The sequence below is a fragment of the Petromyzon marinus genome, chromosome 16 (assembly GCF_048934315.1).
Source record: "Petromyzon marinus isolate PM22_M1 ecotype Great Lakes invasive population chromosome 16, UKy_Petmar_22M1.pri1.0, whole genome shotgun sequence".
NCBI lineage: Eukaryota > Metazoa > Chordata > Hyperoartia > Petromyzontiformes > Petromyzontidae > Petromyzon > Petromyzon marinus.
Window position 1 is genome coordinate 10,532,536 of NC_133682.1, and position 13,006 is coordinate 10,545,541.

General features: G+C 54.4%; 1 protein-coding gene across 2 annotated transcripts in view; it reads right to left on the bottom strand.

Moving 5' to 3' along the window:
- FIP1L1 (factor interacting with PAPOLA and CPSF1) overlaps positions 1-13,006 on the bottom strand; it is a 56,177-nt gene that overhangs the window by 28,438 nt on the left and 14,733 nt on the right. Inside the window, exons 7-10 of one of the 2 annotated variants that reach the window (XM_076067502.1) lie at positions 12,876-13,006; positions 9,244-9,368; positions 7,209-7,329; positions 3,187-3,370 (exon numbers count right to left, since the gene is read on the bottom strand). In XM_076067502.1, coding sequence (XP_075923617.1) covers positions 3,187-3,370; positions 7,209-7,329; positions 9,244-9,368; positions 12,876-13,006 — 561 coding nt within the window. The remainder of the gene's footprint in view (positions 1-3,186; positions 3,371-7,208; positions 7,330-9,243; positions 9,369-12,875) is intronic. The other variant, XM_076067503.1, reaches the window with a different exon arrangement.

The following is a 13,006-nucleotide window of genomic DNA, read 5'->3' on the forward strand; positions in this document are numbered from 1 at the left end:
CCGCTCCGTGTACCGTACCGCTCCGTGTACCGTACCGCTCGGTGTACCGTACCGCTCCGTGTGCCGTACCGCTCCGTGTGCCGTACTGCTCAGTGTGCCGTACCGCTCCGTGTGCCGTACCGCTCCGTGTGCCGTACCGCTCCGTGTGCCGTACCGCTTAGTGTGCCGTACCGCTCCGTGTGCCGTACCGCTCCGTGTGCCGTACCGCTCAGTGTGCCGTACCGCTCCGTGTGCCGTACCGCTCAGTGTGCCGTACCGCTCAGTGTGCCGTACCGCTCCGTGTACCGTACCGCTCCGTGTACCGTACCGCTCCGTGTACCGTACCGCTCAGTGTACCGTACCGCTCCGTGTACCGTACCGCTCCGTGTACCGTACCGCTCAGTGTACCGTACCACCATGCGCGCGTACCGCTCCCCCCGCCGTCTCCAGCACCGCCACCGGGGCCCAACGCGAAACGCACGAGCGGATTACGCAGAAACAATTCCATCGATCGCGATCGACCTTTCTCCGCCGAGCGCCAAACGGGCCCCAAATAGGCACGCTCGGCTTTGATGAGCGGCAGCAGCGGCGGCGAGGCATGGGGGCCGAGGTCACAGCGCGGCGAGTCAGCTCGTTCACGAGGCGAGGCTGATGAAACGGGGCACGGATGCCGAGCGACGCAATCGTGTTCAAAGCGGCGCCCGTTACAGCTGGGCTCTCACGATGGATCGGCGTGACCGCTCGTGACCAAGCTGGCCGCCGGCGCCTCGCCGCTCGCAAGCGACATCGTCGCCGGGGTGAAAAGTTGACGGGCCGCCGCCTGTCTTCGGCTCGGCGGAACGTCGCGTGAAGCGGCAGCCGTTCGTGCAACTAGCCGCTAACCCAGCAAACCGAGTTCGACTCCTGGCTACAGCTGACGTCCAGTCGGGGGTAGGGTGGGGGTGGGGGTGATGTCTGAACCAGTGCTGGTTCCCCTCTTCCCGAAAAGCAACAGTGATCAGCATGGTGAAGTATGGTTAAACAAACCACATGACCAGCAGGGCCTGTGGAGGCCGTCATCCAGCAGTGGGTTGACAAACAGCTGTAAATGCAACAGCTTCTGAACGTCAAACTATTACCGTCGTTGGCGAACGTTTGCGCAAATTGCAGCGGGCTGAAGACGATTGTGTTAAATTAGGGCTTGTGGCCACTGTAATCCACACGGCTCGGCCAACTCAACATTCTTTGCCAACGGTCTCGCTACTCAACTCAATTCGATTACTTTAAAGAACACAGTGACATCGTCAGCGCGCGTGGCTTTTTTGTTTTTGTTCAACCCCAATAAATAAATGCGCAGAAGATGAAGAAGAGACACAAGCGCAAGACGGCGATCCTTAAAGTGGCTCCGAAAACGTTGGGAAAGGCAACCAGTTGCAATCAGCGCAATGGGTCTGAAACTTCGGCCGGAATCAATTCCAAGGGACGAGCGCCGAGACGAATAATGGGATGCGAGTGGGCGACCAAGGGGACAGCGATCATTGGATCTAAACGGGGACAAACTACGGGGCTTCAGAATTTTCCAGAAAACTGGCAAGCGAGATGCCCGGGGGTCTCCGTGCCGCAGGTGAAAGGAGGGGAGGGGAGGGGAGCGGAGGGGAGGCAACGTGACACACAAAAGTCGCTTCCGTCTACGGCGAGTCCTCGCTTAACGCGTGGCGGTGTTCACGCTATAACGCGGTTCTTCCATTCGGGAACACTTGTCGCACAATGCGGAATGCGCACTATCGTAACGTGGAACGTGCACCCCGTTACAACGCGAAACCGCGTGCCCTTGCAACGCGAAACACGCACCGTCATAACGCGGGACGCGCACCGATATAACGTGGAACGTGCACAGTTATAACGTGGAACGTGCAACGTGCACCGATATAACGTGGAACGTGCACCGATATAACACGGAACGCGAACCGTTATAACGTGGAACATGCACAGATATAACACGGAACGTGCACAGATATAACGTGGAACGTGCACAGATATAACGTGGAACGTGCACCGTTATAACGTGGAACGTGCACAGATAAAACGTGGAACGTGCACAGATATAACGTGGAACGTGCACAGATATAACGTGCAACGTGCACCGTTATAACGTGGAACGTGCACAGATATAACGTGCAACGTGCACAGATATAACGCGGAACGTGCACAGATATAACGCGGAACGTGCACAGATATAACGTGGAACGTGCACCGTTATAACGTGGAACGTGCACAGATATAACACAGAACGTGCACAGATATAACACGGAACGCGAACCGTTATAATGTGGAACGTGCACAGATATAACACAGAACGTGCACAGATATAACGTGGAACGTGCACAGATATAACACGGAACATGCAGATATAACGTGGAACGTGCACAGATATAACGTGGAACGTGCACAGATATAACGTGGAACGTGCACAGATATAACGTGGAACGTGCACAGATATAACACGGAACGTGCACAGATATAACACGGAACGTGCACAGATATAACACGGAACGTGCACAGATATAACACGGAACGTGCACAGATATAACGTGGAACGTGCACAGATACAGAACCGATTTCTTGAGCTGCGTGGCTGAACGGTACAGGAATACAGTGCGCAGAGCGACACAGTGACGTGGCGGTCTACGCTCAGTTATTTGTCCCGCCATGTCACTGCTTGTGCGTCGCATCGTACAATTATTTACGGGGAAATTGTTTTCGCCCGACGCGTTTTTCACGTACCACGCACTTTTCAGGAACACATCCACCGCGTTAAACGAGGACTTACTGTATGCGCTTAATATGCGGGGCAGGGTTGGTGTGTTGGGGCAAGCTCGGGGTAAGGGGTGGGGTTGGGATTAAGGTTATGGGCGGTGTTGGGGTTAGGGGCGGGGTCGGGGTTAGGGGCGGGGTCGGGGTTAGGGGCGAGGTTGGAATTAGCGGCAGGGTTGGGGTTAGTGTTGGGGCGGAATTGAGGGTAAGGGATCGGGTTGGGGATAAGGTGAGAGGAGGTGTTGGGGGTTACAGGCAGTGCTGGGGTTAGGGGTGGGGATGGGGTGAGGGGCAGAGTTGGGGTTATGAACGGGGGTTGGTGTGTGGGGCGCAGTTGAGGTTGGCGCTGGGGACGGGGTTGAGCTTAGTGTAGGGGCGGTGCTGGTGCAAGGTGTGTGGCTGTGTCGTGCTCACCTGGAGGAGGTATGTGCGGAGGGCCCACACTCACGGGTGGCGGCAGGATGGGTGGCGGTGGCATGAAGTTAGGCGGGAGGCCCATGGGCCGCAGGGGCGGCGGGGCTGTTGGGGGTGCGAAGGACGGCGGAGGCTTGCCCTGGTTCGCACTGTAGTCTCCGGGGGGCGGCAGCGTCCCGAGCACCTGGGGCACGGCCACAGACACGCGGCAGAGTCTCAGGTGGGCTTGGGGTTGTGGTCGGGTTATGTATGTTAGGAGTTCGGGGTTAGTGTTATGGTTTAGGTACGGGTCAGGATTAGCTATGGGGTCGCCACGGTGGAGGTCAAGGGTTCAATCCCGAACTGACGCCTGTATATTTGGAGTTTGCATGTCTCTCTCCACGCGGTCGAGTGGATTTTTCTCCAGTTTATCTCTCCACATTCAGAATCAAGATGCATTTAGAGTATTTGGCTGCTATACATTTCCACATGATAAGCCACTTCGCTAAGCTATCATTTGTGGCCAGGTCACTTCAGAAAAATTACTATATAGCTCAGTGGGCCTTACTTGGAAAGTGAAAAAGAATATTTATTAGTTTTAGGTTAGGGTCTGGTTATGGTTATAGGTAAGGTTAGAGATAGCATTCCCATTGGGATTGGGTATGTGTTATGTTTGTTAGAGTTGGGGTTAATTTAAGATTGTGTTAAGATTAGGATTAGGCTTTAATTAGGTTTTGGTTAGGATTATGGTTGGCTTACGATTAAAATAGGGATCAGGGTTGTGTTAGACTCGAGTTAGAGCTGGTTTAGACTTAGGTTTGGGGTCCATGATAATCAGGACTCAAACCCCGACCCGCTGGGTTTGTGGCGCACAGCGCTGAACCCGCCACATCGCCACTCCCGAGACCAAACCTGCAGGCGCGCAATTTCCGGCACACACGCGCGCTCTCGCTCTCTCTCTCTCTATCTCTCTCGCACGTGCGGCAACAAATACCCCATTCGTCCACTGGCGTGCACCTACGGTATCAAAGCCTCTCAGGTGAACATTAATGGTGCGCGACGTGGCGACAAGCCGTACCGGATAATAATAATAATAACAAAAAAATAAAAAAGCGTGCGCACATGCGCGAGTGTAAGGCGCGCATTAAAAACACGCATCCCAAGGGCCGCGCGCGGACTTTCCTTCTCGTACATCACCGTCCGGCAGATTAAAAGCTTCCGTCGCTGGAAATCATTACCGGCGTCCGCCCCCGCCAAACTGCGGCGGAGGCCACGTGCGGGAGCGAAGCGGCAAGGTGGAACGGCGCTACCTTCTAGTCGGGCTTGTGCTCGGCGCACGCGCGCTCAGCAAGGTCACCCGCGCAGGCCGATTCCTCGCTCAGCGTCCTGGGGACACAGCCTTTTTTTATTTTTTTCCCCAAAAATGTACCGTTGCCCACAATTATGCCCGGACCGCGTTTATGACATCCACTTGCTTGCAGCGAGCGGTGCACCACTCTGTGCCAAAGAACTGCCAAGGAATGGAGGGGACGGGATTTTCTTAGCCACACTAAGTGCACACCTACCTTTCTTTCATCTTCCATGCAAATCTGGCGACAGCACGATCCACAATTCTGGCTGTCACCTGACGATGCTGGTTGTAATTACGGACGAAACGTCGTACTCAAATTGTAAATGATTGTGGGTTTACCCCCCCAACACACCGGTGTGCTGTACGAGTAACAAATTGGTATATTTTGTTTACGTGACGAACCTTACCAATTTCGCTGTCGGGCGGTGGCGGGTTAAACAGCACGTTACGCGATCTCACTCAAAAACCTCTATTGTGGATAATATTGGTTGCGAAAGCCAAACAAAACTGCTTGTTGTATTCTAGATTTGAAGTTTTCGTGACTGCAAGGATCCATACTCTTTGGTTCTTTCAGTAAAGTCACGTAGGTGAAAAAATAAATAAAATACATAAAAATAAAAAATTGAAATAAATACATCACAGCAAGGAAATTTTTCACAGTAAAAAATTTCCTTGCTGTGGCTGTCACACCTGATGATGATTGCTTGTTTCGCAATCGAAACGTCGTGGTTTATTCATTTCTATTTTTTACGTCTACGTGACTTTACCGACAGAACCAAAGAGTATGTTTGTTGTATGTGAAACAATGTTTTTTTTTCATTTACTACAGTCATAGTCTCGTTACCCTGGGGAGCACCGTTCATTTCCGGACGGCTGAAACCCAAAATCACAGCCTGAAACTCGCGAGTGGTGGCTCAGTGCATCCGAGCCCAGCGCCACCTAGTAGGGTCCTCAAAAGTCTTGATGAGTTACCATGGTTTTTTGCACTTTGCACATTTTTTTTTTACTGATTACTAAACGTGTCTCAGCTCAGGACCTTTGAACGCCCGGCTGTCAGGCCAAAGTGTCTCCAAAACCCAAGCAGGTACAGAGTGTTCATCTGACAGTACCACTTAGCCCTCGCCCGAGAATGTGGCATTTCTGTTTTTAGCGAGACAGAGGTAATCACCAGGGTCTCGTTATCCGATTACAATTGCACAATTAAAACCCCAGCGCGGGCGGCAAGGAAAGGAAACGGAGATGTTCATTCGAAATCTTGACCAAAGCAGGCAACGTCAAATATCAAACACGCGCGAGCCCTTTGTTACGAAGCCACCCCACCCCCCCCCTACCCTTCAAAGACGGCAAAAAATGTTTACAGGGAACCTCGTTCACAAAACCCACCGCCGCGATGAATTTCAAAGACTTTGCCCACCCCCACCCGGCCCACGTTTCCCGGTTGCCGGGCTCGTATGGCTTGACACGTGCCCCCCTCCACCCCCACCCCCCCCTTGTTCAAGTGTAAGAGGTAGGGCCGACACCTGCATGCGTTTAACTCCTGCAAGGGGCTGCAGGCCAGGGAGCCGCCTCAGTGGCTTCAGAGCGGTACGAGACTGCGGAACGGCTTAATAAAAAGGCAGGTGGGATTGGGCAAGCGCTCGACGGACATTGCCAGCTCATCCCGGATACCGACTAGCACGGTTGGCTACGTACGTGAACAGCTTCAGTGGCTTCACTTGGAAGCCACTGAAGCTATGCACTTTGAAATCTAGATTGAAAACCCATTTCTTTTAGAACTGCTTTTTTGTGTTTCGATTGTTGTCCTTCCCCCCCCCCTCGTACCTCCAATTAGCCGCGGTTGGCTACGTGCGGTGCGAAAGAAGTTCAACATTCACTAAAACCTTGGATTGCGAGCATAATTCGTTCCGGAAACGTGCTTGCAATCCAAAGCACTGGTATATCAAAGCACTCGTATATCAGTTGTGATCACGTGACGCTCGGCCGACAAAGCGTATATACGTACTACTACTCGTATTGCAAGACTCTAGCTCGTTCATCAAATTTATATCTATTTTCAAAAAATTTGCTCGTCTTGCAAAACACTCGCAGACAAAGTTACTCGCAATCCAAGGTTTTACCGTACATACATACCAAGCACGGGATCTGATTTTGGGGCTATCGGTGCTGGGCGCTGCAGCAAAATAAAAAAAATGTGTACTGCGCCGCACGATCGAGAAGAGCTCAGCTCGAAGGCGACGACGGCAATCACTTGTCGGATGCAGTCGCCCGCCTTTGATGACCAAACCCTGGCAAAACCGCGCACTTCGTTTGGCGGGTGACGTTCGAAGCGGACCGCGGCCCTCTAAGGAATGGCGCCGTCCCCCAAGACCCGCGCAAGGGGTGTTGGGAGGGTGCCCCTCGTCCAGCAGCGGACGTTCAAAACGGCTGCACGGGTGTACCTCGCCGGGACTCGACAGCCCCGGCACCGCCGATTAGCGCGGTTGGTTAACACAGCGTGCGAAAGGAGTTGAACATACGGCGTTGCGGTGGTGTGGCGGGAGCCGCAGCGGCGTGGCAGCGCGGCGGGGCTGCGACGGCGGCGCGGCTGTGGTGCGGCAGTGCGGTGGCGGTGCGGTGGCGACTCAGCGGTGCCGGGAGTGTGGTGGACATGTGGTGGCTGCAGCGGCATTTGCGTGGTGGGGACGGCCCTTGCCTGGATGGGGCTGGGCTCGGGGAGGCCGTCGCGATCTCGCCTCCTGCCCTCCACGCGGGTGATGCCGATCATCTGGCTCCCGATCACATCGATGGTGCCCGGCAGCTTCCTGGGTTCATATATGTTCAAACGCAAACGCGAGCCTCCGTAAGTCCACCGACACCAGAATCCATGCCGCTGCACGTACATGCTACCTGCTCGGCATGTGCACCCATCTTTATTCATTCGCTGCTACAAGAGGGCCTTCCACGCGCCGTACGGCTCTCGGGATTATTTGCCCGCGCGTCGGCACGTATGCATGCACGGGCGAATGCTGAACTTCGTTCGACACCGTACGTAGCCAACTGTGCTGAACGGAGGTTCGGGGGAAGGAAAACCGAAACATGTTCATCCAGACTGCACCGTCGTCGGGAATGTCTGGGGGAGAAGAATTCATTCGGAGCTCTCAAAGAGCAGTGCAATTGTTAGAGAACGGCGTAAGGAAGCGGATATCACAGAGCTACCTCCGCGACCCCTTCCAGAGTGACCTCTGTTCCACACGGGAGGGGGAAACACTGTCTACCTCCTCTGCCTTCAAAAATAATGTTCACTGCAAGTTCTCAGAGCTGGAATTTAGCCACGTTAAGTGTAGAAACGCGTTGAATGTGATATGCTTTCTTGCGTAGTTATTTGCGACCGATCAAACACCAACATCTCACTCATCCTCAACGGCATAGCCGAGGCTGTGCTGCAGGACACTGCAGGGACACTGTAGGGCCACTGTAGGGCCACTGCAGGGACACTGTAGGGACACTGTAGGGACACTGTAGGGACACTGCAGGGACACTGTAGGGACACTGCAGGGACACTGTAGGGACACTGTAGGACACTGTAGGGACACTGTAGGGACACTGTAGGGACACTGCAGGGACACTGTAGGGACACTGCAGGGACACTGCAGGGACACTGTAGGGACACTGTAGGGACACTGTAGGGACACTGCAGGGACACTGTAGGGACACTGCAGGGACACTGCAGGGACACTGTAGGGACACTGTAGGGACACTGTAGGGACACTGCAGGGACACTGTAGGGACACTGCAGGGACACTGCAGGGACACTGCAGGGACACTGTAGGGACACTGTAGGACACTGTAGGGACACTGCAGGGACACTGCAGGGACACTGTAGGGACACTGTAGGGACACTGTAGGACACTGTAGGGACACTGCAGGGACACTGTAGGGACACTGCAGGGACACTGCAGGGACACTGCAGGGACACTGTAGGGACACTGTAGGACACTGTAGGGACACTGCAGGGACACTGTAGGGACACTGTAGGGACACTGCAGGGACACTGTAGGACACTGTAGGGACACTGTAGGGACACTGTAGGGACACTGCAGGGACACTGTAGGGACACTGTAGGGACACTGTAGGGACACTGCAGGGACACTGTAGGGACACTGCAGGGACACTGCAGGGACACTGCAGGGACACTGTAGGGACACTGTAGGACACTGTAGGGACACTGCAGGGACACTGTAGGGACACTGTAGGGACACTGTAGGGACACTGTAGGACACTGTAGGGACACTGCAGGGACACTGTAGGGACACTGCAGGGACACTGCAGGGACACTGCAGGGACACTGTAGGGACACTGTAGGACACTGTAGGGACACTGTAGGGACACTGTAGGGACACTGTAGGGACACTGTAGGACACTGTAGGGACACTGCAGGGACACTGTAGGGACACTGTAGGGACACTGTAGGGACACTGCAGGGACACTGTAGGGACACTGCAGGGACACTGCAGGGACACTGTAGGGACACTGCAGGGACACTGTAGGGACACTGCAGGGACACTGTAGGGACACTGCAGGGGACACTGCAGGAAATTTCAGGGACACTACAGGACACTACAGGACACTTCAGGGACACTACAGGACACTTCAGGGACACTACAGGACACTACAGGACACTACAGGACACTGCTGCTGCCGCCACCGCCGCCACATGGCCAGGTTGTGCCGCGGGGGTGGAGCGCTACCTGTGAGGCGGGGGTCCCATCCGTCGCAAGCCACCCTGCTGCAGCGGGAACTCGGTCTTAATGAGCGTCGGTCCGGCCATGTCTTGCTCCTTGTCGAGCAGGTTTCCCGTCCGCCCTTGCTGCACCTGTGGGTGCCACGGTGGCGAGATGTTAACTCCCTCGCCCGGTATACAGGAGGGCGTGGGTTCGATCTCGACCCTGACACCTGCTGTATATTTGGAGTTTGCGCGTCTCTCTCCCCACGTGGTCGCAAGGATATTTATCCGGCTCCTGCAGTTTCTCCCTCCACATTTCGAATCAACTCGTTCAGAGTATTTGGCTCCTACAAATTTTCACGCGACGATAAGCCACTTCCTTGAGCCGTCATTTATGATGGCCAGGTCGCGTCTGAAAAAAGAACGACAGAGCTCAGTGGCCCTTAACCGGTAAAATAAAAAAAAACTGAATAGCAAAAAGTTCACAAGCGGGAGCGGCGGTGGAGCGAGGCGTGCGAGCGGCGTGCGGACGCTCGGCCGCATTGCGAGCGACAACGCGCCCGTCCGACGCTCTACGGCGCCTCCTCAGCTCGCGACGTACGTGCCTGGCCCTCACGTACACGTACGGCCGCTCGACCGCTCGGGCGGCCGCTCGCCAAGTTAATCCTGCACGAGCACGTCCCTTCTGTCAATCAACCGCCGGGGCGAGCGAGCGCCGGGCCCCACGCCGAGCAGGCCACGGGGGGGGTCGGTGAAGGTCATTTCTTAACGCGGTCGGCGCGGGCTGACGAAGGCTGGGAGCACGGACGTGGACGGGAGAACAGAAGTACAGTACAACGGATTCCGCCGCGCAGTATTCCCTCGTCATTCACGAGCTTGCCACCCGCAATTTTTACGATCCGCGAATCGCATCGGGAACTCTACGCGACTGCATCGAGAGAGAGAGAGAGAAAAAACGTGATGTGATAGAAAGAAAAAGTGATGAGAGATAAAGTGATGAGAGTGGAAGTGATGAGAGAGCGATGCGAGATGAAGAGATAGATAACTTCTGGAAGCTTTCAAATCTTGCGTGCGATAATCGTCGGCCATTAGCACTATCCGTGAAATTTGTTATTCGCGAGCATCTCCGGAAAGCATCCCACGTCGCGAATAACGAGGGAATGCCGTACTGTCCTCCGCTGCCCCGCCACACTGACGACGGCATGCGCGAGATCCAGCGGCGGGTCAAGGCGCCCCGGCGTTGAGGAGGCAACAAAGTCCCGGTGACGACGACGAAGCATGCGGGCGAACTAACCGATGGCGTCTTCTTTGGTTCTTTCGGTAAAGTCACCACGTAGAATGAGAATAAAATAATAAATTGATAAAATAAAATAAAGCAATAATATTCTCACGACGTTTCGGCCACAACACAAGCGGCCTTCATCAGGTGAAGGGACGAGACTGTCTGGAGAACAACACTCCAGCGCTGTCCTCCAGACAGTCTCGTCCCTTCACCTGATGAAGGCCGCTTGAGTCGTGGCCGAAACGTCGTGAGAATATTATCACGTTAATTTTATTTTATCAATTTATTATTTTAATCTCATTCTACGTGACTTTACCCAAAGAACCAAAGAAGATGAATCCTTGCAGTCACGAAAGCTTTAAATCGAAATTTAACCGATGGCGGTGAACACAAGGAAACGCGTCGCACAACTCATCGCTCCAAGGGCCGATGGCCGAAGGTCGCGGCTTGCGATGGAAGCGCCGTTGAGAGGGAGGGGAACGCGCCCGAGAGTAAGTCGAACGTGGAGATGGAGCGACGAAATTGGGTTTGTGTACAGGAGCTGAACGAACCGCTGACACCGCGAGATGGCAGCGGCTTGGGAAGGGCTTCATCCAGCAGTGGATATATCACGGCTGTTGACGATGATGAATAAAGGACGATAGTGTGAACCGAGACTCGTGCTGGGACAAATGACTGCCACTTACAGCCAAAGCCCGGTCAAATGGTTCACAAGCGCTCTTCAAGTGAACGGTGCAAAACAACAAATGAATTACAAAATTATAAGTGCACTGGATTCCACAAACCACACACACACACACCTCTCTGCGTAATGAATCATTACGTGTGCCGGACACGCCGACCTGCGCACAGCAAAGCCGTGTGACGGCAGTGCCTACCACCTAATGATCGTCGTGACGCACGGACGGCCCCAGCGAATCACAACACGGGGAGCGAACGAGACACCGCGATCGTCTAAACTCAGATGCCACCTAATGGACAGGTTATATCGGACGTATAATAGCACAACAAAGATAAATAAGTAATATTTTTTAAATAACTTTTTTTTATATAAAACACGCTTTTATTAAATGTACTGGTAATGGCAGAACTCCACGACTCCAGGAAGTGGCCTCCGAAGCTTGCCACAACGCAAGGGGACCGTGCCCAATTACAGCCAACGTCAGTTGACCGTGGCCAATTAGACCCAAGCCGAAATGTAACGTATAAAAAAATGTTTAAAAAGATATTTTTTTTATGATAGAATATAGTATTGTCATCAGTATGACATAAGTATACCAAGTTTGCAGTCGATACCACATGGGAAAGTGGGTTACAATTGAGTTAAAAGAAAGCATGTAATAAACAAAGATCCCCCGTTTAGCCGTTAACAGACTATTGGGGCAAATGCTGTTCACGAGCACCTACGAAGGCCGGCACGGTTCGTAAGAAGATGGGTGGCCAGCACAATGCCCGGCCGCCTTTGTGTCCCCAGTGGCGATGCCGAAACACCGCACCAGGTACTATTTTTTTAGGCTGAGTCGACCTAGGGGAGGCCCAGGACCGGTTCATGAAATCGGCACTGGTGTTGGCCGTGACCGCCGCTCCCCACAATAGCACAACAGAGGCACACACTCGCACAAAAAAAAAACAAAGATCCGTGAATAGCCTAAGAAGACTGCTGGGGCAAGTGTCATTCACGAGCACCTATGAAGGCCGGCACAGCGCACAAATGTGGTGTTGACGGCATCCCGCCCGGCTGCCTTTGTCTCCTCAGTGCCGATGTTTGCACAACGCGCAAGATTCTCTTTCGAGGCAGAGCCAATCTAATGAAGGCCTCTCAGTGGTTCAGTTAACCGCTAATGATGTTACCTACGGCCGAAAAAAGAACTCAGGTCGCCAGGTACCTAGCTCCAGCGCGCTAACCACCCGCGAGACATGCAAACTCCAAATATACAGCAGGCGTCACAGGGCTGTTTTAGAATCAGGCTTGGGGTCCATCGCGATCAGGACTCAAACCCCGCCCGCTGGGGCTGCGGCGCACAGCGCTGGGGGCACCACAGCGCTGGGGGCACCACAGCGCTGGGGGCACCACAGCGCTGGGGGCACCACAGCGCTGGGGGCACCACAGCGCCACTACCAACACCAAACCGCATGTGCGCAACTTCCGCCACACGCGCGCACTCTTTCACTCTCGCAGGCGCGGCAATAAATATCCCCACCACCGCGAGGTCCGCTGGAAAAAGATCGGCGATTACGGCTGAGGCCCGGGCAACGGATCGGCAGAGAGGCGGGCGGAAGCGACGGAGCGACCGAGCGATGGAGCGAGCGATGGCGCGAGCGATGGAGCGAGCGATGGAGCTAGCGATGGAGCGAGCGATGGAGCTAGCGCGCACCGTGATGCGGTTCGTGGCCGGGCCGCTGGGCAGCGGGTCGAGTCCCTGGCGCAGACGCTTCTGCTTCTCGCAGTACGCCTTCCACGTGTCCTCGTTGAAGCCAAAGTTGAAGTAGTCGGACAGATCCGCGC